General features: G+C 34.8%; 2 protein-coding genes and 1 long non-coding RNA gene across 4 annotated transcripts; all 3 read right to left on the bottom strand.

The window, feature by feature from the left end:
- Positions 1–1,419: 1,419 nt before the first annotated feature.
- On the bottom strand, positions 1,420–5,955 carry NUDT8 (nudix hydrolase homolog 8). The gene is made up of 9 exons (XM_007039680.3): positions 5,472–5,955; positions 4,631–4,905; positions 4,181–4,246; positions 3,809–3,946; positions 2,675–2,752; positions 2,499–2,549; positions 2,320–2,354; positions 2,081–2,189; positions 1,420–1,850 (listed from the first exon to the last, which is right to left on the bottom strand). Exons 1-9 carry the CDS (start codon positions 5,608–5,610, stop codon positions 1,644–1,646), a joined length of 1,098 nt encoding a protein of 365 aa, XP_007039742.3. The 5' UTR covers positions 5,611–5,955; the 3' UTR covers positions 1,420–1,643.
- Positions 5,956–9,264: 3,309 nt separating this feature from the next.
- Positions 9,265–16,560, bottom strand: LOC18606206 (ATPase 11, plasma membrane-type-like). The gene is made up of 21 exons (XM_018118602.2): positions 16,456–16,560; positions 16,043–16,162; positions 15,841–15,939; positions 15,601–15,738; positions 15,332–15,466; positions 14,881–15,060; positions 14,531–14,737; positions 14,317–14,436; positions 13,794–13,913; positions 13,027–13,149; positions 12,814–12,918; positions 12,583–12,727; positions 12,274–12,438; positions 11,956–12,194; positions 11,835–11,867; positions 11,216–11,297; positions 10,922–11,082; positions 10,494–10,706; positions 10,040–10,222; positions 9,739–9,917; positions 9,265–9,566 (listed from the first exon to the last, which is right to left on the bottom strand). The coding sequence occupies exons 1-21, from the start codon at positions 16,513–16,515 to the stop codon at positions 9,473–9,475; spliced, it is 2,901 nt and encodes a 966-aa protein (XP_017974091.2). The 5' UTR covers positions 16,516–16,560; the 3' UTR covers positions 9,265–9,472.
- Positions 16,561–20,160: 3,600 nt separating this feature from the next.
- On the bottom strand, positions 20,161–22,881 carry LOC18606205 (uncharacterized). 2 transcript variants are annotated; one of them, XR_001927211.2, is made up of 3 exons: positions 22,654–22,867; positions 20,644–22,567; positions 20,161–20,525 (listed from the first exon to the last, which is right to left on the bottom strand). It is a non-coding gene; the product is annotated as an uncharacterized LOC18606205 (long non-coding RNA). The 2 variants fall into 2 exon arrangements; XR_001927210.2 differs by having other exon boundaries at positions 20,161–22,567; positions 22,654–22,881.
- Between the last annotated feature and the right edge of the window lie 1,411 nt (positions 22,882–24,292).

The following is a 24,292-nucleotide window of genomic DNA, read 5'->3' as shown; positions in this document are numbered from 1 at the left end:
AATTTGTATTTCAAAATTTATAATTTGATATTGTTTTCAATATTAATAATATAATAAAATCAGACAATGTTAAATAAAAAAAATTCAATACAATATTAATTTAAAATTTCCGGTGGCAAATTTATTGTACCTAAAATCACAGAAAATATTTCTGTCATTTATCGTATATGCCTGTATAAGTTTGTTATTTAACCTAGCATATTTATTTAAGGCGTACATCTGCTAATAAATTCTATGAGGTATACTAATTTTGTCCGAACGTTCTCTGTTTAGCCTTGTCCTTTTCCAAAAATCAAATAACCTTCTCTTTCTGCTGACGGAATTTTATAAAGGGGCGTATGGTTGTCAAGCTTTAATAATTTAGAGAAGATGGCTACAGGAGACAGTTGAGCTAAGGTGAAAACCATTGCCACCTTGGTTTGAACACAAGAATGAAAATCTCATGCATTTTATCCTGAAAAGCATCAGGGATTATAGTAAAGGTTTTTCCATCAGGGCAAGAAGGAAACTCACGACAGCCACAATCATGGAAGAAAATATCATTGACTTGATTGAATATGCAAAATCTAGTTTGGAACAGTGTCCAGCTTCCAGCAAAGAAGTATGCAAAATCTGATGTGAAAAGCATTACGGTTTTACTTGACAGGACCACCCACTTTTGTCTGTAATGAACCATGACCCACCAGATTGCAATGTCTGACCTTCTTATACACTCAAAGACATTGGATGAGCATACCACACATGGCATTGTCTTGCTTCTGCCTCTTCACTTGAATCAGGCTCTGATGGGCATTCTAGGCTAAGCCGGCCTTAGTTTTTCTGGTTTTTTGACTGATCGCCAAGCTGTTCGTGGGGTTGGTTCAATGCCAGATCTTAGCCAAAAGGCTGAGAAAGGTATAACAAATGTAAACATTTCCATGGAATCTTCGATGATCAATGCAATACCTAATCATGATCTCTCATTTCTTAGGAAAAAAAAAAGGGTTGAATTATTGCAAAAACTGATTGACCAGACATGTTAAACATGTTTAATTTATATCGGATTCAGAGTAAGCTAATTGAATATTTGACAACTCATTTCCTGAGAATCCCTTTTTAACAAACTTGTTAAAGCGTTTAATAGAGTTCTGACAGATGGATTTAGACTAATCAGTTCGCCTAATACAGGAAGAGAATCAGTCCTCTGATAAGATACAGTCTTCACTTCTGGCTTGATAGCAATGGATCACCTCATTGAGTTACTGTTAGTTTGGCATAGAAATCACAAGAAAATGAAGGTGGGGAAAGCAGCTTGATCAATTCTGAATCTTCAAACTTCTAAAAATTGCCAAAAGTTTGTGCTTTATCAAGCAAAAGAGACACGAACATCTAAGCAATGAAAAAAAAAAATGAAAAAGAGCGATTATCACACATCTAAAATTAAACTAACCATATTTTTACATTCAAAGGCATATTTACATTTAAAATATATTTGCAATTACAGGTTACGTATTAGCTGCCTTCTTCGCAAAAATGGTAGTACTTCTCAATATAGAGACAGGCTCCATGGACTGTTACCCTTGTTTTGAATGCAAAGAAGAAACGCATTTCCACAAGGCAATAACAAGGGCAGAAAGGAGCAGTGTACAGTGATCTTGAATTGTTCAGTTGCCTATACAGTTGATCTCTTGTGAGTCAACGACATTATAGTACAGAGAAGATATTTTATCATCAAATCTAGAAGCCAATTGATGTACAGACAATCCACAATAGCGCTTTCCCAGGCGGTCAATGCAGATATCAATGACTTTCTTGAACATGCAATCTTCTCGAATCAGTGGTTGCTCCACAAACTGAACTAAAGGCATCCACTGCACGATTGCCAATTGACAAAATTAATATTTATTAAGCCAACAATTATTCTTGATAATAATATATAGGAGGAAGAAGATTAAACAGAAACTGATCTGTTTCATCATCTGTTGAAAGACTTTAGTGGTTCAAAGAGAAGAAAGATGTCTTTTGAATCAGTATATTACACCCCAAAACAGTAACTGGTGAGAGAGGCAAGATGAAAATCATAATCTGAGTTGGTACTTACCTTGGCTGCGTGAATTTCATGATCATCAACCATAATCTGAGTTGATAGTGGTTTTAGCATGCAGATGAAAAACAAATCTGACTTTTCAAAGGCCACATTGTGCACATGCCTGGGATGGAGTTACAAGCAAGTATCAGTAATCAAAATATCACAAATTTACTGCATGAAGTAGGACTTGCTATACAAAAATTCTTTGGACAGAGGTGGTGACATTTGCAAAGTCAGTTCCATTGTGTTACCTGAATGCTACTACTTCCACAAACTCAGTGTCAATCTGCAATGTGGAACAAGTGCAGCTAGTATTAATACGTTAGCCCAATTAGACAAATTTGAACTCTCTGAACTGAGATTAAGTTACTGATAACAATACGATTGAAATAGCATCTTAGAGGCAATGTACCAAGCAAAATATACTTACCCCAGTTTCTTCCTTGACTTCTCTTACAGCTCCAGTAAAAATCTCCTCTGACTATCATACCAAACAAAACTTAATTAATTGAAAGATTCAGCCGTTTATAACAAAAAAAAAAACGGTTGGTATTTTCTTCTTTGATCTAAAACTTTCATTAGGTCAATTCAAACCCAATAATATACCTCAGCAATGAAACCGGTTGGTATTTTCCAAAGCTCAACAAATGCTGGAGCACAGTATTTCTCTTGTACTACAAGAACCTGTAATAGATCGTTGCAAATACTTGCATTAGAATTTAAGTTATTGGTTTTTAATGCTTGTAAAACTTTATACAAGTAACTTAAGAAAATGGAAGGTCCATGTTATTAAAGTAATATAAAAAACTCAACCAAATTGGTTTTGTATATGGTCTGCTTTTTCTTTATAAGGAAAGGATGTGCAAAGCCATTAAATACATCAGCATAGTATCGGTCTAACTTCCAGCCTCAAAATCGCTAAGTCCATGAGTTGCCACGTCCAACTATCAGTTTCTATAAGAGAAATATTATTATTAGGGTAAAATGCTTTACTTTTTAAATTTTAATCGAAATTATACGAAAGTTCATTAGTTTTCAAAATGAACATCTTATCTTAAAAAAATATTTTTTTGTTAGATACGTAAGTTTAACCATTAATCAAATGTTAGTATTTTTATCAACTTACTGTGATAAAGGTAAAAAAATAATTTCTCTTAATTAATTTTTAAAAATACTAATATATAATTTTATTTTTTTATTAAGTAAAAAAAAAAACCTCTCAAGATGGGGAGCATCGGAGGTCCCTTGGGGAGCCCCAATCGGACTCCCTAAGGGAGCACCAGTGCTCGGGATCCCCAAGGGGAGCACTGGTGCTGCTCTCTATTGGGAGCACGGATCGATGCTCCTTTCTTTTCTTTTTTTTTTAATTTTTTAAATTAATAAAAAAAAATTTAGTTTTTTTTTAATTTCTGTCAACAGTGCTTACATTTTTTGAATAGAGTATCTATTTCAAAAATTAATAAACTCGTTTGGAATTTCGATTAAAACTTAGAGATATTAGAATATTTTACCTTATTATTATTGTGATAGTACCTTATTATTATGATTGTGATAGTATTATCTTTATAATAAACTAAAGAAGCAGCACTAAAGCAGCTCATGAAAATTGTCCTAGATGTGAATTATATGGAATACCTCGGAATCGGAAAAAATACATATTCTTGCCACTTTAAAATAGATAGCTCAACCATGGTTCTCTCTTCTCATTCATATCAACTCAACCTCAACTAACCCACATACCTCATTTTTGTCATTGATGACAAATCCTCCAACCCCTACTTGATGTGAAGCATTAGCAGGAAGCATGCTGGGTCCTTCAGGTAGCCAATAAGTTAACATTACATATCCTCTCTCTGCGTGATGATATTCAAATCCTTCCTGCATCGGGGTTGCTAATATCAGAGATCATTGAAGAGTGAACTGAATGTAAAAGAATGGGAGGGAAGAACTTTTCCTTCTTCCCTGAACATTTTGTGAACTCATGCAACCTAGTTGCTAATTGCCAAACCCTGGAAAATTGATTTCAATTCTACTTTCAATTTGAAAGAAAAGTAAGGAGTAATTTAGTGAAGCCAGTGAAATGCATGTGCAGGTTTTAGCATCTGGAATTACCTTGACAGCAACTGGAACAAGATCTGATTTTTCCGCTGGCAACTTAAGCCAAATTCCCTTCTTTTCCTGCAGTTTGATGACATAAGATCAGAGTAATCACAAATGTCATGAACTATAGAAGAATTGAAATTTGTCCCGATGAGCCTTTTTTTTCCTTTCTGGTGGAGCTATGGGCACAACAAATTTTTGTGGTTAGCGAGGTGAAATCCTAAATCAATTTCAAAGCCGATGGTAACTTTAGTTATAAACAAGAAATTTACTCTTATGTTATGCCATCGAAGAGTTGCTATGTGAATATACAGGGGACTATGGTTAAAGGCAAAAACCAGTTTCATGGACGAGAAATTTGTAATTAACTAAGATGAGTTAAAACCGAACAAATTTTCTTTAAGATGATCAACAAAATGCATACCTGAATTTGAAAAATCATAGACAGGGATAATTAATTACCTTCGCCTTCCAGTGAGAAAGTGAGAAACGAAGCATGGATGCAAAGACATTTGGATTAGGCGGTAATCTTTCTGTATCAACAATGACTCCACCATACTCATCATCAAAGGCATCGAGTATTCTCATATTCCTGGTGAACAAACTTGAATTTGATCCATTAATCTGATATAGTAAATTCCCTGCTCCAAGTTTTTCTTGCTCAACTGAACTGAGAGCTTTCTTTGGCAAATAGGTGTTATTCGGGGTACTTGAATAAGAAGCCTTCGGAGATATACCTGGAAACAAGTGTGATGGGGAGAAAAAGGGAAACAAATCGTTAAAACCAGAACTTTCCAATCAATGGCATCTTACATTAAAGAGTGAGATAAGATGATGGTTTTCTTTAGACCTGGGAAAGAAAGTTGATTTGGTAGGTTAGTTAGATCGTTGATGCTCAAATTTCATCTGGTAATACGTACTAGCTTAAACAAATTTAGACAGCAAAAGCTTAAGGCTGAAAATGCAGAAACTACTAATGAAGAACCAAGAACACCAGGAATGGCCTCTTGTTTGATGATTAAACATATTCATTGGGGCCTTTCTTAGTTTTCACATAGTTTTTGGTTTCTTTCGTCAATTGACTATGAAAAAACTACTTCTAACAGAATCAGAATCTTAAAACAGGACAACTAATCCAGTAGTTTATGTTTATGGACAGAACCAAAACAACTCTGTTCTACTAGTGCAGAAAGCAGAAAGGAAAAGAAAAGAAAAGAAAAAGAAAACTCAGAAATCTGAAACAAGGGAGCAACAATATTCACTTGACTGACAAACTGCCAGCTGATTCAAGCCGTAGAATTACCTCTGCTAAAACAGAACTGCGGGGTCGACTTAAAATCAACCAATGGCCTGAAACTCAAAAACTGGCTTGAATATGTCCTTTCCATGTATGCTATCTCGGACATTGGCATACACTTGGAACTAAAAAAGCTGCACTCCATTTGCAACAGTATCTAAAACTCCCAACTACTCCAGTTTGGACGACTGACCACAACCCCACTGGTTAACAATATCAACTGCTTAATATATAAATATCCCCAGATGTAAAACAAAATAATTGTACCTATTAGAATAGTTTTGATTCCGGAAAACAAGAAAGAGTTATAGAATTTAACGCTGGGCCGGGGGAACGGATTGACCAAAGAGATTGCATGAGAAACTAAAACACTATGGAAATGCAATGAGGGGAGAAACCAAACACACGAAGCATGAGGATTAGAATCCTTGAACAAGTTTTAACGGTGGAGACAACCCATATAAGCCATGACTAAGCCTATATACCTTCATCCAATTAAGGAAAAGATTAAGAAATTAATTAGAGTGATGTGTTGCTGAATTTGTGGTGTGAAATGGGTGTTGAGTGATGATGACACGCAAGGAGAGACGCTGCTTTAAAAAGATCTCCAATTCATTCACAGCTAAAATGAAGAAAACGAGGGAAATAACTAAATCTTGAAAATTGTTATGTGGAAATGAAATAAAAAAAAAAAAAAGTGGGATTTTTTTTTTGGTTCATACACGCCTTAGGGGAGCGTGGAAGGCTGCCGCTTAAGTCAACGAGCTGAATTTCTTGGAGGCGAGCAAAGCATATTCTTACTAGGAAACCACATATAAGGTCAAGTTTAGATTTATGTCTTCTTCCATGTCAACATTCCAAAGGATGGGATCCATTGAATTGGCCGGAGCATAATATGATCAATGGAAGCAAAATAAGAAAAAAAATTATAGAATTCGAATTTGCTTATCTCTAATTTCTCCAGCTTAATTATCTAAAAAGAGTTAACAAGAAATTATGCACTTAATAGTAGCATTCCTAATTCTACTTTATCAAGACTAAGGAAATTCAAATCAGTTGTTGCAATAACTTTGATATCAACTTTGGCAAGTGACGACCCTTTTAATTATATGATAATGGTGCCTCACAACATTATTGACGTAGTTGTTCCCCCAATAGACTGAGTGCAATTATAAAATCATATTAATGCTTCATAATTTTAAGATAATAAACTTATTCCACTTTCAAATAATAAATTAGACTAAATAATGTGTTCACTGATTTTTCATTTACGTCTTTTCCTTTACTTTATTCTATTAGTCTTTTGATAATTTTTGTTAATTTTGAAAATATCTTTTTTTTAATTAAAATAATTTTATTAAACAACATTTGTAATCATGAAAGGAATTATTTGAAAGATATGAAAATTAATAAATTTACACTGTGAAATGTATAAGAAATTATTTTTTTTATAAAACAAAATATTTCATGTAATTAAATGTTTATAAAAGTTTCTTATATAAAAAATTTTATTATTTCTGAAAAAAATTATTAAAAAATATTTTTATTTTATAAAAAATTAAATATTTTTTATAATTTTACAGGTTTATGAATTTCACAGCCTCACCTCCGATTCCAAAAAAAATATTTGATTCCAAATTTATTCTCGCGTGGAATGCGCATCCTTGTCGCGCGTGGCAAACCACAGTAATAGCTTTCTTTTTTTTTCCTTGGTGAGTAAATATTGCGTGGATGGCATTATATCACGTGAGTTTCAGACGTCGGGCAGCTGCTTTTGAGAGAAATGTTGGATTCTTGTCTTGTGCTCTGCTGGGTATACGACAACGAAGTTTTGGTCCCATACTGCTGGGGAACATGTTAATATCATACCAGAATCTCCTTTTAGCCTTCCCATTGTAGGATGAAAAAGAGTCTGGATTCTGGACCATCCAATGAGCATATCACAACTCTCTCATCAAAAGTTTAGATATTAATCTAAGGTGAAGATACATTGAATTGTAGCGTATGATTTCCTGGATATCTTATTAATTAATTAATTAAATTATTATGGGAATAATTGAAGTTGGGTTATAATTTTTGGATATGGTTTTTGGTTGTCGTCCACGTGTAATCAAGGACAACAACATTATTTTAGGTCGCCTGTTTCTATCCCATCAAAGCTGGAGATGGCCCAGCCCTAACCAATTTGTCGTTTTGCGTGGTGAACAGACATTAAATCAGTAAATTATCAGAATAATTATGATTCTTATCTCACAATTACGTTAATTATAATCAAAATGCTAGTACTAATTAAAGTTTTACTAACCTTGAGCATTAATTTATCCACGGCATAAGAAAGAAGGCATGCAAATATTGATTTCTTCTTTTGGGTACTGACTGTTGTTTTAGAAGCTATACCTCACATGTATCACGTTCATTGTACAAGTATGAAACAGGGGATCAGTCTAGGGGGGGAACGGGGCCAGCTTACCAAACTATTTGCATTATTTTTTAAAAAGGGAGGAAATAAGAATTTTAAGAGTTATATAATTTCATTATATTATATAAATTTTTAATAGTATTATAAATAAAATGTAGGTATAGAAATTATATATATTAATAAAATGGTATTTTTCATATTATTACTAAATAGAAAAAAATTATATATTTTTTTATATTTTTCTACATAAAAAGGCATGTTACTTAAAAAATTGCAATTGATGTTGAAAAATCGTAATGTATTAATTAACTTGATAGTTCCTTTGATTCGTAAAGGGATAGCTTAGTTCTTTTGTAATCTTCTTTGAAAGATCACTTGTGAATGATAAATAGTGTCTTTCATTAAAAGAAAAAAAGATAACTTAGTTAAGGGAAATGCTTATTTTCCGTAACAAGAAATAATTGAATCCACGCATGACCCAACTATTTTTGCCATCAAAATGGTTAACTTATGCATCAAATTAATTCACTTACCCAAAATTCAAGTAGTCTGTTTTTAGGGATAGGATCCAAAAATTTGTATGTCACCCAACACTTTTGAGAAAGCAAAATAGGAGGAAGTGGCGACAAACTTTAAAGAGAAATCGGCATTGCTTGAGTAATTGAGGAAAGAGTGTGATTGAAGAATGCCAGAAATACGGCTTTCTGCTCTCTTTATTTTTGTTTTTTATCTTGCCTTTTAACTGAGAATCCAGGTAGCTAACTGATCTTTGTCATGCTCATGCAAACTAGAATGATATCTACACCAATTTAGCTGCTTAATTATGGGTGAACTTCATACAAATATGCTTTCTTCCGGTTGGATATCTTTCTAACATGTTTTCTGCCTAACCATCTAGTCATTCTGCTGCCAAATTCATCAAAGCCAGAAATTAATAATCAAAGATAATTAGGATGTCTTAATAGATTGAAATCTACTTTTCAGATTAGTCAAGGGCTAGCCCAAAGATGTGAGAGAGCAGGGTCAGGAGCTCGGGAACATTTTGCAAGGGAGAAGAAAAAAAAAGTGTAGTCAAGGACCCAAGGTGATGAAAATGGCCTGTAGGTAAATTCCAATTTGGAAGGGCTGGTGTAGGTTGAGACCCAGAGACTTTTGGGAGGGCTTGGACATGACGAAAGCCTGAAGATTGGTCTACCAATAGTCAGAATTTCATCAGTTAAAAAGCCTATTTAGACATTCATTGACCCTTTTCTTTTTCCTTGTCATGTTTTCATTTATTCTTTTTATCTTTCTTGAGTGGGAGTTCATGTCAAAATTATGAGAAGAACAATGTAATAACAATGGTAAAGTATAGCAGACAAGTAATTTTGTGAAGGCAGTGTAGATGATGAAATTGGCATTAAAGGCTCTTGTTGATAGTTCATATGGAATCATTAAGGAATATCAGTCCACTCTATGGATATTAAGGCTCGAAAGGGCTTTGTAGGCGACTAATGGGTGAATACATCACAAACAAAGAGACTAAGAAAAAAAGGAAAGGCCAAAAGATGGGAGCATTGGACATCCGAAACGCCATTCAGAGTACCCCTCAGACTGTGTAATGTGGGTTGACATCGATATCCAAACCTCTCAACTTTGCGAAGGACTCGACTCTGCCTTTCAAGGTATGAAGTTCTCTTAATCTGCATGACATGAAAAAGAAATATTGGAACTAGTTGAGCAACTCAAATATATATGTCGGTTGAATTGAATGTGAGCGAGGAATGCAGCTGAAAGTAGGTGAAATCGTCAATTTCTTGAATCGGTTTAATAGTCTTTATGGATGGTATAGTTCTCTCAAGAAAGAGAAGATACCTTGCAATCTCTGCACGCCTTCTGGCTTCTTCTGCCATAAGACTGATGTCCCTAAAAGTGTGCTTTTCAGAGAAGATCTTTGGGTCCGAAGACTGTAGGCCATGGCGCGTTCGCTGATCAGCCGCCCATGCAGCCTCACGAGCCTCCTTACCAAAGTCCTTTTGAGTGTTGAATGCCGTCTGGTAAATTGAATAGCAAATAATGCATGTCAACCATGTGCAACTTTTTGTAGGAAACGAATCGGACATTATAATTCAATCGGAACTATGAATTTTTTGTGAGGGAAGTGTTGTGCACTTACCCTTTTGTTAAGCACAAGATCCCAGGCTCTACCACTGAGCGCATATCGAACTGCAAACTTGATGGGATCAAGCAGTGCGTAGGTTACAATATTGTAGAGCCAAATAACGCCTGACCATCCCCATCCAATAGCTTTAATTCCAGCGAAACCCCATGACGCATGAGCAGAAATGGCAGTTGCTACCTGTATAGAACAACCCCCCCCCCCCCCCCCCCCCCCCCCCCCCTCACTGGTTTATAACTGAAGATCAACCAATCATCTAAGATTTGGAAATTATGACAGCAGCATACTGCTCTACTCCAAGTGTGCAGCAGACTCTATGCAGTCATAAAAATCATTCCAGCTTGTGCACTATTATTACTGTAATACTAAAGCCATCTGTCTTGGAGCACTTAGCTATTGTCCCTCTCATTATCCACTATAACAACATAACTAAAGTTTCCAGTTAACTTACTAGTTGAGCAATGATAAAAGCAGTAACAAGAAGAAGACCAGGCCTCTCCATGAATGACCATCCTTGGGAGCGAGTCACGAATATTAGAGCCTGGCTGATGGTGCTAACTTGGAGGTACACTGCAGATGCCAACTGTGCATTTAAATGATCCCTGACACCCTTATCTGTAAGATTAAAGTTGTTTTTGTAGAAGCTTCTTACACGAAATTTATCCTGAGGTACAAAGGAGAGAGAATTAACACATATACCTTTATCCTTAGGCATAATTCACTTACCAGAACCAGAATGGAGTTCAACTGTATTACTAAATCAATTTACATTGATTGTTTTTTCGCAGTTCTAGTTGCAATTCATTCTAGGTTCGTTAATCTTCATCTTTACAAAAGAATATTAGAACAGAAGGAGATCAAACAAAAATTTGCATTTACTGGAAAGAAATCAGTTTCATAGGCTGCCCAGAAGAATATAATAGTCATTAAACCCAGGTAGCTGCCTAAAACAATCCCAGTAGCAAAAATTTCTTTGAGCTTCCAACTGTCAGGAACTGGTGATGGCTTGACCCTGTCTTTGGATATTGTCATAATGGTACCTGGAAACAAGAGCATCAGTCCGTAAATAAAAAAAATGGATTAAGAATTCATGTGAATGGAAACATTATCAGAGATGAATGCTAATAACTGCCATATGCAAGACAAGATCCTACAAGAAGAGTACCCTCTTACCATCATTAAGAATGGCAATGATTAGGACCATGAAAGGAGGGAAATTGAACTTCCAGATCACAGTAAGCAGCATAAACCCTAACTGCAAGATGAAAACCAATTTCCAGTTAGAAGGGGCTACAGTAGGTAAAACAGATGGTTTGTTCAGGATCAAAAGGGAAAATGGGACTGTAGTAGTTGAAAGCGGTTCTTCTAACGCCATTCTCTGAACGAGGGACCATAGCAAAGTTCCTTGGCATATGAAACTAATCTCCAATACCATTGAAACGCTCTCAAAATCCATCAGGAGAGTCACCTTCAATTATACCAGCCGGGAAATTAACTCAGTAGCTGACAGTCTTACAACTTCAGTACCTTCTTTGAGCCACCAGGATGAGATCTGTCCTCGGTAGCTTAGCAGGGGTCTGTTGTTTATAGAATTTATCAATTGGACTTCCCTTGCCTTGTAGGACAATTACTGGAATGCATTAATGTTGCACTTTCTTAGTTCGCACATCAGACTACTTCTGATGCTTGCCAATCCTCGTATGTGAGGATTCTTTTGCTTCTTTTGAAAACTGTACAGCTTGTTATGTCTCTTTAAGATACTTAAAATGGGAAAAAGCATATTGGGACTTACCACTATACGTATTGTGATGGATACTGCATATATCTAGAAAAAGGAGAATACAAAGTGAGAAACTGGAAAGCTTTGAGGTAAATTCCAATTCCTAGTGCATAAAACGAAATTCGCATTTTACCGTGTAATTCTTCATTCTCTGAAAGATTGCACGGCTCGTTAAAACAGCACTAATGATCACACTCAAACCAGGTTCTGTCAAAACAATATCAGAAGCACTTCGAGCGGCATCTGTGGAATCTGCAACAGCAATCCCTATGTCTGCTTTCTTTAATGCAGGTGCATCATTGACCCCATCACCCGTCATTCCAACTATGTGTTTTTTAGCTTGAAGTCTTTTCACAATCTCAAACTTGTGCTCTACATTAAATATGGAATCAGATACATGGAACGCAAAAGCATATTTATAGAGCTCAGAAATAATAGCAAATATATTTACCAGGGAAAACTCCAGCAAATCCATCAGCATTCTCAATAAGTTCATCAATTGGTAAAGCACCAAGTGCTTCATTCTTATTGTCACCAAGCAGAGATGATGAAGGATACATGTTTGTGCCCATCCCAAGTCTTCTTCCTGTCTCCTTAGCAATTGCCAGTTGGTCACCTGGAACAAGAACCATAAGTTTCCTGTCTCCTTGACAGAAACACACTCTATGGGAAATGCCAAAGGTCTCAAGTGGAGATCATACTCCAGAAGAGTTATTCTATGGCAGGGAAGGAAAAAAGGTTAATCAGACATAATGCACACCTGTTATCATCTTAACACTGACACCAAGATCCAGGGCTCTTCGAATGGTCTCAGCACTGTCATGGCGGGGTGGATCAAATAAAGGAAGAAGACCAACAAATTCCCAGGGTCCTCCAGCGCTATCTTTATTACCAGCAGGCACTTCCTACATAAAATAATTGCACTTCTTCCATTATCTCAATGAAGGAGTGATATTCTAAGATAATATAGTGATAGTAAAAGCTTGGATACCTGTCGAGCAACTGCAAGGGATCGAAGTCCACGCTCAGCAAATTTATCAATTATGGAATGAACTTTCTTTTCAATATCTGATTTATTCCAGGCCAGATTGAGTATCTACAAGTTGCACATAGAAGGGGCCAATGACTAATGAGTTTCAGACAACCTTCTGTGATGCAGTGTCAGAAAACAGAAACTTTGGTTCATTAGTAGTATGGTTTGTACCTGCTCTGGTGCACCTTTGCTGACTCTATGCAACTTACCAGCTTCATCAATGTAAGTAAGGGCTGTTCTCTTATCAGTTGGATTGAAGGGAAGGAAGTGAACCTCTGTGATTCCAGCTCGTGCCTTACAACAAACAACAGAATAAATTCAACACACGAGAGATGTAAATGTGGAGAATATATAAGATATTGGAATGAGAGTTTCAACCCTTTTTTTTTGAAAAGTAATAAGTTTCATGCAACCAGGGAGATTGGAATGAGAGTTTCAACAGTTAGGAAGGCATTTCAGTTTAGGGAGTTAAAATTCCATAGCAATGCCACAAAGATATAATACTACCATCTTACTTCTTAATGATTTTTACTCATAAATTTCAAGAAGTTGTCCTATACAACCAAGCCTCCACCTCAAGGAGGAAATTGTCAAAGGTTTGAAAAATCAACTGTATATTCCGAATGCGATTCCTGACTGATGAACTTGTTCTTCCATCTTGTTCTTAATATTTCAACTTATAAAAGACCATCTCTAAAACCCTTCTATTTCCCACAGTTATGATTTTTGAAACTGTTTTTCTTCATTGCAAAAGAGCAACCAATTGAATATATACCACAATTCTTGATTTTACTTTTCATCACAGAAATCCCATAACCAAAGAAACCCACCAACTATGATCTTAGGCAGCCACAGAGTGAAACTGTGAGGATTATTGTACAACAAGGAAAAATCGAATTAGAAACTATTTTAATTAAATCAGATTATAGATATGCTACCTCCTTAGGATCGCCCAACATTGCAACAATTGCAGCATCTATAGCATCTTGATTCTCCAACCTCGAAGCTCTTGCCGCCATCAAAACTACCATATCCTTGTCAACATTGTTGACAAAAACCTATATAATGAAGTAGATCATTAAGTTTCAACATTGTAGTTGGTATTGACAGATCTTGAACTGTCAGTTCTCTGAAGAATAAAATTAAATGAGTAAATTCTACATAACAAAAATATTAACTCTCAAAAAAATATATATATAAACCTTAGGCTGTAGCTCTTATAAATAGAAGCTTAACACAAACTAGTAGAAAAGAATTGGAACAATTCTGTATGTCTTCAGGGAAACAACAGATCCAAAAACATTTTCTGAATAGAAGATCTATCATTTATTTCTAAGAGCCAGTGGGAAACTAGTATTGTGAAGTTTGAACCTTGAATGATTATATGCCTTAAGTTACACACATGCACTACCCCTATAGTTACTTGCTGTGTCTCCAATACAGAGTGATTAAAAGTCTCACCTCTATCAAATTTTTGTCCACTGTAAGTTTGTTGAGAGTCAATGTGCCTGTTTTGTCACTGCAAAGCACATCCATTCCTGCCATTTCCTCGATAGCTGTCATTCTCTTTGTTATGGCACCCTGTTCAGAAAGTTGAGTCGAAAGTTAAGTTAATCTGGTTATTGCAATTAACGAAAAGGCAATTCAATAAATAAATAATTATAGATTTGTGGACCTGCTGAGATAAGCGATGAGAGCCAATAGCCATAGTGACAGAAAGCACAGTAGGCATAGCAATTGGGATACCACCAATAAGTATAACAAGCAAGTTATCTATACCAGTTCGATAAGCCCTATTATGAATGCCATATATAACAATGAGTTCAATCACCATTCCAATGGCAATGGAACATATACAGAAGTTACCAATAGCAGTTAAGACCTGAAATTAGCCACCAGTTAGCATGATGCCTCAGTATATGGCACAATTAGTAATCTCAAAACTTTAAATGAAATGACCTCCCTCTCATGTAGGGTTTAACATTCACAAAACATGTAAGGATACAAAGAAGTTTCAATATGAACCTGTTGAAAGTGCCCAACATGTGTTGTGGTTTCCACAAGATGAGCTGCCTTCCCAAAGAAAGTGTGTACACCAGTTGCAATAACAACTGCTTCAATTTCACCTTGTTTACATGTGGAGCCTGAGTAAATTCCATGACCAGGATGTTTCGTCACTGGTAGAGACTCTCCCGTAAGAGCTGACTGCAAAAAAAAAAGAAGTACAGATTATTTAGACCATAGGTTAGAGTTAGCAGCAATCGATGGACTTTAGCATATCACTATTCTTGAGAACTCTTAAGTTCTGAACCTGTCATGTGTGATTATCTCAAAAATATAAAGAAAGCATACACCATATGTTGCTCAAATTGTTCAAAGAGTTGATGTTTTCTTTTTGGGCCAAGAATTGACATAACATCATTTATTTAAGGGGAAGAACAAAAAATCCAAATCATTCAAAGTTCTATTGATGTACCTGATCGATTTTCAGTGGATCTCCTTGAAGCAAACGAGCATCAGCAGGAATAATGTCTCCTAGCTTGATACTAATAATATCTCCAGGAACCAACACAGAAGCATCCTCTTCGCTCCATTTCCCATCACGTAAAACCTGATTAAGCCAATTAAATTTCAGTGAAGCATGTAACCAAAACCAAGGAAAAGAAAAAATTTGACACATATGGTGGATGAGACGGAGAAAACAATGCTTCCAAGAAATATAAGCTAGATAGGTAGGGGAAGAACCTTTGCTTTTGGAGCCAGGCGAGCCATAAGGGCTGCAGCAGCATTTCCTGCATTGTTTTCCTCTATGAAACTGATTGTTGAATTGATTATAAGCAGTGCTAGAATGCCAACAAAATCATGGTAATCTATATCCTTTCCCTGCAGAGAGAGAGTGCCTCAGCTATTTATTATGATCAAATCAAGGTTTCAGCCATTCAGTTTCAGTGCAAACTCATTTCCTGAAGAGGATTATGGACTTACCCCGCCATGTGCAAGAGAGATAGCCATAAGTGCAGCTGCTTCCATAACCCATGAGAGAGGATTCCACATAAATCCCAAAAATTTCAGGATTTTATTTTCCTGTGCATGAGATGCAGACCACAACTCAGTACAAAGGAACCTATAATCAAAGATATTGTATTTCTGAAACTTAGGCCAAGGTTTACAAAACAAAGAAGATTACCTTCTTCTCTTCAAGTTTGTTGTAGCCAAAAAGGTCCAACCGTTTCTGAACCTCATCAGAGCTTAAACCTCCTTCTGTGCATTTCAGCTTTTCGAAAACCTCTTCAACAGGGATGTTCTCCTGCAGGAAGCAACTCCCAGTTTAGCATCAAAAGGGAACTTCCAAAATCTATATACATTTTCTATCAAATATTAACTACTGCAAGAAAATCAAACGGCTTCTATCTCTTCAAACATAATCATGCATCAATCTAGATCACTAGTTAACCGCCTGAGTCTAGGCAAAACAGATTGTCTTTAACTATCTACCAAAATTTTCTTCTTTTCCCTATGTTTCCTGTGCTAAAGAACAAAGAAATAGATAACTATATATATTAGGCTATAGGTTTTTGACAGAGATTGCAAGAAATGTACCAGATCAACAATTTCCTTGCTGATAGCTTCAAAGGCAGCTGCTGTTTTGTCCATGTCCATTGCAGTTCTTTTTTTTCAACTCCCAACCCTCAAAGCAAATAATCTGCCAAATAAAGAACATTCCATATGATCAATTCACACCTTTCTCTTCTAAAAGAAAACAAAGGAACAAAAACCTATCATTACACTTAATTCATCACTCCAACCATTAGAAGTTGCTTGAGTCATTCATGATGTCTAAAAAAAACAAATTCCTCCATTTATAATTTCTTGTTCTTGGATTTCACACTGAAGATTTTAGATTTTCCTATCTTTCTGGCATTTTTCCTGGCAACAATGTTGTAAATATAGATGAACTGCAAAACTTCACATGCAACCACAGCCAGAGACTAATTTCATGTTATAAAATCATTGAAAAACAGAGAGATTAACATAGAAATCCTCTATTCCTGTTTCTGTTTTTGTGTTTTTATATGTTTAAGAAAAGCATGTCTACAAAATCTAGTTATGTCAAGTTAAGAGTACTCTCAAATTGCGAAAACATATTATAGATCATACTAACAAAACAAACTCATGTACAACTTAACTTTTTTATGCATAAACAAAACCAACAGAGACTTCAAACATACATAAAGACGAAAACCCACATTTTGATTAACTAGTACCTATCAAGAACTGGAGCAAGTTCTTGCCTTGTTTTACATGAAAACCGACTCAAAGATGGAAGCCAGAGAATTGCGAGGGGGAGTAGTGTTTGAGAAAACAAGAAATGATTTGGTATATATAGAAATTGACACCAAAGGAACAAGATACAATGCAATCGAATAGTAAAGAAGTAAATAAGAGCCAAGAGGTGGAGACAAAAACATGGCTTCGACAAGTCCGTCGCCAGCATTTGGATAGCAAAGTTAAACTAGTTGTTTCCAAGGATAAATAAATGCGAAGGTGATGACTTTGACACAATAATGATTGGATGTATATCTTTGGCCTATTTTGCTTACAATGGTTTTTTAACCATCGCAGCAAAGAGCTTGGTTCCCAGCAAGCTCGCATTGTACTCTTGTCCTAACAAGTAACATGCCTTCCACGGCATGATCAGGGAAAGAATGTTCATCACGCCATGTGAATTTTTTTTTTTACTATAAGCTTTGTCTTATTAATTGAAATAGAAACTTGTATTGTACCAAAAATTGTTTAAGATTATTGATGAAATATGGGTATAAGACAGATATGAACTGTTATTGTTTTTTTCTTATTCATTAGTTACGTCTAGTACTTTATTAGTATTTGATACACTTACGATGGTATCAACGGATCCGTACGCAATTTGTCATTGGAAAAATCATATTCTGTCTGCAATTTGTCTGAAATTGAGATGAGATGATGAGATCCCAGATTTCAGAAATCGACAACGACAAGCAGCAACGACTCTTCAAGAAAATTCTTGTTAGCTGGCTGTTAGTATAAGCTTATTTTCATTGGCTTGTTGCCAGTTTGCTACAAGGCGATTGACTGGCTTGTAGGAAAATGTCTAAGCTCATGATTTAGATAGGAATGTCAACAGGTAGGGTATATTATAATTTCAAGATACCCGAATTCTAATTTTATAAAAAATTAATTACCCTAATCCTATTAATTACCCGAATAATTTTAAATGTTACTATCATAATCCTAACCCTATTACATTTTTATTACCCCTATAATTATCCTAACTCGTTTAAAAACCCGATTAGATTAAAAAATTATTAAAATCTTCTTCATAAGTACCCAATTACCCGAACCCCATATATATATATATATATATATATATATATATATATATATTTATCTACGTATTTCATAAAATTAACTACTAACTAAATTAATAAAAATAAAAATAATAAAATTTAAATTTAAATAATCAAAAACCAAGATTTTAAACATAAATTTAAATAACTAAAAATAAATATTCATACAACGATATAAACTTAAAGACTCTCTTTAAGTATATATATTATAAGTTATAATTTTTGTAATCTTAATAAAAAATAAAAAGTAAATAAATTTATATTAAAAATGTATAATAATTATATTTCTTTGTAATATAATATAATATTTATATTATTTAAATATAAATAATAATTTAATAATTTTTTTACTTATATATATTAATATCATGACATTAATAATTTAACTAATTATATTTTTAATTTATTTATCATTATTTAACAAAAAAATTATTTGTCAAGATGGGAAAGGCTTTGCGTGAGTAATTGTAAGTAAATTCGGGGCAAGTACCCGTTGACATCCCTAGATTTAGACATGCAAGCGTCCTCTTGGCTGCTTACACGAGAATGTGACATGAAAAAGAAGTATGGGTAATTTAACCATATAAACGGGTTTAATTTGGATAGCTACTAGTACAATTTCTAATTATTCTTTCTTTGAAAACACCGGAAAGTAGATTCTTGATCGAATCGGGTGGAAAAAAAAATACATTAAGTAATGTTAAGTGGTTGAACTAAAATAATAAATGGGGCCCTACCTAGCGAAAGTACACATACTTCATCCCTTTTGTCCTGTTAAACAGTTTATTCCTTCTCTGTACTTGAGACAAAGGGGATTTTCTATTTAGGCATAAAAAATAACACATAAAATTTTGTCCTGTTAAACAGTTTATTCCTTCCCTGTACTTGAGACTAAAGAGGATTTCAATTTTAGGCATAAAAGATAACACACAAAAGTCTTTTTGGACCCAAAATTAAAGTATTTAAAGATATATAGACATGACTGGCATGTACATATCATAGATAAATTTTGAATTTACAAATAAATTTTTTTTATGATAGGAAAAAAACGTTACACAGTTAAATTATATTAAATTAAAAATGAGACAATCGATCGGTGACAAATACAGACCCCTTTATTTGTTTGAAAGTTTTAGTTTTATAAAGGTAAAGTATATGATTATATTTAAAATTATAATTTTTCTATCATTAGAAACGCGATATAAGTACGAAACTCATAATCTTTATTTTTTTAATGTTTTTTTACTATTTTACCCACATATTTAAGTTAATTAAGTATGAGAAAGAGATCTGAGTGGATTCGAACCACCAACCTCTCAAAGCCCAACTCGGATTTGAGCGCTCTGCCTTTTTTGAGCTTACAGATCTTTCCGATGACAATCAGAACGAACCTATGCAGACCATGCAGCCGTTAGAAGTGAAACCTCCTTTTACTTACGCGTCTTATACTTCACATAATACTCCCCAGTCAAAATAGAAATTACTTTACCCAACATATTTTAATCTCTTTAAATTTTTTTTTGACCAAAAGAAAGTATTATTAAATAAATACTATTATTTTATTATTCTTCTTTTTTATAACAACCCGAAACTGCCGAACGCTTTATCTAAATGGTAGCACTTTTAATAGCCAATAAAATTACCTCATCGATGAGAAGTCCATATTGTATCCATGCTAAAAACTATCCATTATATTAAATAAATTAGGATTTGTCTCCAACTCCATGCTGAAAATCAAATGACTGCGGTAAATAGATGCAGTAACATAGGTTAAAAAAATTGCAACAGATGTTCAGTAACATTGGTAAAAGAATTTAAACAGATTGCAGAAATGCAGTGAAAAGAGAAGGAAGCCTCAATTTCTCACCTCAAATGTTGCATGCCCAAAGCACTGAAGGTTAAAAACATAGAGGGCTAATTGAAATAAAAAACACGAACATGTAACTTCTTATCTAAAGAAGTGATGAAACAAGAAGCAAAATCAATCTTGTGAAACAAATAAACTCAACAAAGACAACAAAATTAACGTGGAAAACCCCTTATTATCAAGGGGAAAAACCACGGGACCGTAGTCCACTGAAAAACTTTTACTATTTAAAGTTGGATGTACAAATCTGACATGTACCTTGAAAAGAGCAATCTCCCAGAAAATTGTAAACAGGTGATCCTCAAACCTCAACTTGGAAATTGGGGATCTGTCCTTATCTCCTTGCAGTTGAAGCCAATCATTTTAGTCCTTATCTCCTTGCAGTTGAAGCCAATCATTTAAGAAGGCCTAAGAAGCTGCTGCAATTAATTTGGTTATCAGGAGACTCGAAAGCTGTCATTCTTTTAACTTGCATGATGCAAGATGAAACCTGGAAAATTGAACTTGGCTTAACAAATTCTTCACTCCACAAACCTTGGAATAATCCTCATGGAGAACATGCCCGCTCAAGATGCACAACATGGCTGAAATCCAAAAGATTCTTCCAGCACACAATCACACTTACACAACATCTTCCAACAAAACCTTATTGCAACACAATATAACAGTGGAGCCCAACCAAGGGCTTCAAGAACAATAGAGCCGAGCACAAGCAAATACACTATCACATCATACAATATAGTATCCACCTACTACAACTGTAAGATAGAAAATCACAAATCACAATACAATAATAACACAATAGTTTGGATGATACTAGATTAAAGTAATAAGGCAATGTAAATAATACTAGTGGAGAGAAGGAAAGCCATTTCCAGAGGATTTGAATTTTACCAATTTAAGATATTATTAGAAGTGGAAATGTAAAGTCAGGTCTAAGAACAATGAGTTGATTAGTCTGATCAGATGCCCATATTTGAGTGGCACACACTTCGAATAAAGACTTTGCGTTGGCCAAATATTGTACTTTGATAGGATGCTTTGTGGTGAAACAGTATTGCAAGCATACATGTTTAAAACTGCAATTAAAAGGAAGGCAGCGCTATTTGCATGAACAGCAGCAATTATTTGAACAGACATCATATAGCGATTCATGTAATTGCAAATGCTGATTTGTGCCAAGGTCATCAGCAAGTTGGCAGATACAGAAAACGGCCAATCACATACTATTCCCTCCAGTTAAATTAAAAAGTATAATGTGTATCAAATTTTCAGAATCAGTTGGGCAAATAAGTCATACAAGTTGTCAGCTAAATTTTAATTTAATGACTGTACCACCAGTATATCAAAGCAAATTCAAGAGCATCATTATCTTCCATATCTCCTAGAAAAGGCTTCTGAAAACATTTTGGTAAAGTTTGCAATCAATTAGAAAATGCTGTTTACCCTATAACAGATAATGCATTTTTGGCAAAAATCTGGAAATACCATTAGCAATTTTGCAGACCAAAGATAATGACAAATCTAAAGCATGACACTTCTTAATTAGAAATTATCAAAAACAAGCCATCACTTTATGTTAGTAGGTGATCCTACAATCCTTTTTATATCAAAGATGACAAAAACCCATAAAACATGCCTATATTTACAAAACAAAGCTAGAAAATTGCTATTATTTATCAAAAAGGGAGATATATATGCAGCATGACCAACTTTAAGAACTAATCCATGTTAATGGGTTAGATTCATTGGAGCTATCAGTAGCAAATGTGAGGATTATAGCTTACAAGCCTTCTTTTCCTTAAATTCTAATGCATATTAGCTCAGGGTATAAAAGATTGCTACAAACATAAACAGTTTATGTTGAAAGCGAATTTGGATAAACTGAGTGTTCCATCGAGAATTCGTGCAATTAAACTAAAAGGCGAATTCCAGCAAAAATGATGTAAAATATACCTTGGGCTTCCCCATTTGAAAGTAGTAGATCAATGCCTTTGGCGAGCATGAGCTTTTCCGATGATGACATGGATCGTGAATCAAACCCGTATGGTGCAGATAAATATTGGGAAAAGGAAAAGAGAAAAACAAGACAACGCACACCAGAGGGGAGAACCCAGGCAATTCCCGTGCGATCTCCCCTCGAAACACAAAAAGATACAAATTTTATTAAGTTTGGGTGACCTGCCATGCAAGCGCACCTGTCATGGCAAAGGTCGGGATGGACAAAGATAGATCAGGACTCAGCCCTCAGCAAACAAGGCCTCTTTGCCCCGATATCTTACACATCCATTCAACTTACAAAACACGTTATCCCACATCGCTATTCACGTGTCGCCTTGATTCATCATCCACCATATATCAGAGAAAATAACCTCCAGCCGCCTCAAATCAATCAGCCAACAAATCTCCACCGTCAGATGTTGGTTTCTGATACAACACGTTCGACCAACCCTTTTCCCTGCAGAAAACAAACACGCAAATAAATCTTTCTTCTTTTTATTTATAAATATAAATGGAAAATCAACCCAAAAAACAAAAACTTACAAAGCAAGAGGCTTTGGCTTATGCGGACGGGAGGTTAAGCCATAGATACGACCGATCAGATCTCCTCAACATCGGAAACGAAATCTGGCATAGAAAGGCAGACCACGATGCGATCTAACGATCTCTGGAAGCAGAATCCCAGTAGGAGCAACCATGGGGAATAGATCTGCGTAACACCTAACTATGAGGGAAAAAATTGAAGGAACGGCTAGGTCTCCAAGAACCAAGATTTCCAATGATTATTTTCAACGAAAGCCTAAACTTATAGGGTTATCGGCAATGAACGGCAGGAAACAAAAGATTGTCAATAAGATGGACGGCTGACACGACTCCACGTGGCTATGTATTTGCTAATATCAAAGAAAGTTCTGAACTTCGAGAAAAAAAGCCCAAATCATGCATCCGCAAATAAAGCCCAAAACAACTTTAAGCTCCAAAGCCCAAGGATGGAGCTTTTCTAGTGTACCCAAAATATGGTCTCAAAACGGGTTGTGTTCTATTTGGGATTGGGCTTGAAAATATTTGGGATTTAATCCCAAGATACAAAAAGAGTGAATGGAACCTAATAATTTTGGATAGAAAAATGATCAGAAGATAAGAGGTTTAGATTTAAAATTATGGTGTTTCATGTATCAATCATGTTGAAAATTTAAGATACTAAACGAGTTAAATTTGCTTAATTTATATAATTAATTAGATTACTATGTCGATCTATATAATTAATTAATCATATATAAACAAATTGTCAATTGTATCACATCGTATAACTTAATCTGATTCATTTAATAAGTGTGTTAATTATGTTGTATCTTGTAATTTATTTATTAAAATATATATGTATATTTTTAAATCTTTAACACATTTAATTAATCATGTTATATTTATATTTAATAGTATAATTATTAATATCTTATCTTTTTATAATACAATTAAAACATGTGAACACAGATTATCAGATCTTAAATACATACAGCTCCGAATCAATAATCTTACGTTTTTTTACCATTTGAATCAAGTTCATGCAACAAATTGCATCCACTCATCAGGTGTCTCTTATATACGAGGTAAAGTTTGAAATTAAACTTAATAGAATGTTTTATTAATTGGAATTAAATAGCTATGGAAAGCTTGCATAAATGGATGGAGGAGAATGATACTAGATTAGATGCGCCCACACCAATCCGTTCTATCAAATAGACCCAGCATAGCTGGTTGGACTACTTCTTCCACCAATAAAATGTGGATCCGAATGGCAAAAAGTAGTCATTGACCTCGTGCTCAATGTACTAGCTTGGTCTTCAGTCAGCGCGTGGTTATTTCAACAAACTAAAGTTCAACACTGACTAGCGCTATCGCCTTAAAGCATTCAGCTATTTGTAATGTTGAATGTCAAACGGTAAGAGGATGACCAAATCGTAACGTAGATGTACGCATGCATGCATGCAATTATTGAGAAGCATTGCCTTATGGTTAGTAGGTCATCAGCGAAGACTTAAAACGTGATGGAAATTAATTGGTGATACAGATTAATTAGGAATTGTTTGACAACAATAGTATTTGTAAACGTAATAGCTGGTTTTACGTGATAATTTAGTATTATTCATTTCAAGTGAAGAATTTATTAAATGATTTATTAATG

The sequence above is a fragment of the Theobroma cacao genome, chromosome 3 (genome assembly GCF_053813885.1).
Source record: "Theobroma cacao isolate CCN51 chromosome 3, ASM5381388v1, whole genome shotgun sequence".
Taxonomy (NCBI): Eukaryota; Viridiplantae; Streptophyta; class Magnoliopsida; order Malvales; family Malvaceae; genus Theobroma; species Theobroma cacao.
Note: the sequence above shows the minus strand (reverse complement) of the source record. Positions and strands in the feature narration are given on the sequence as shown.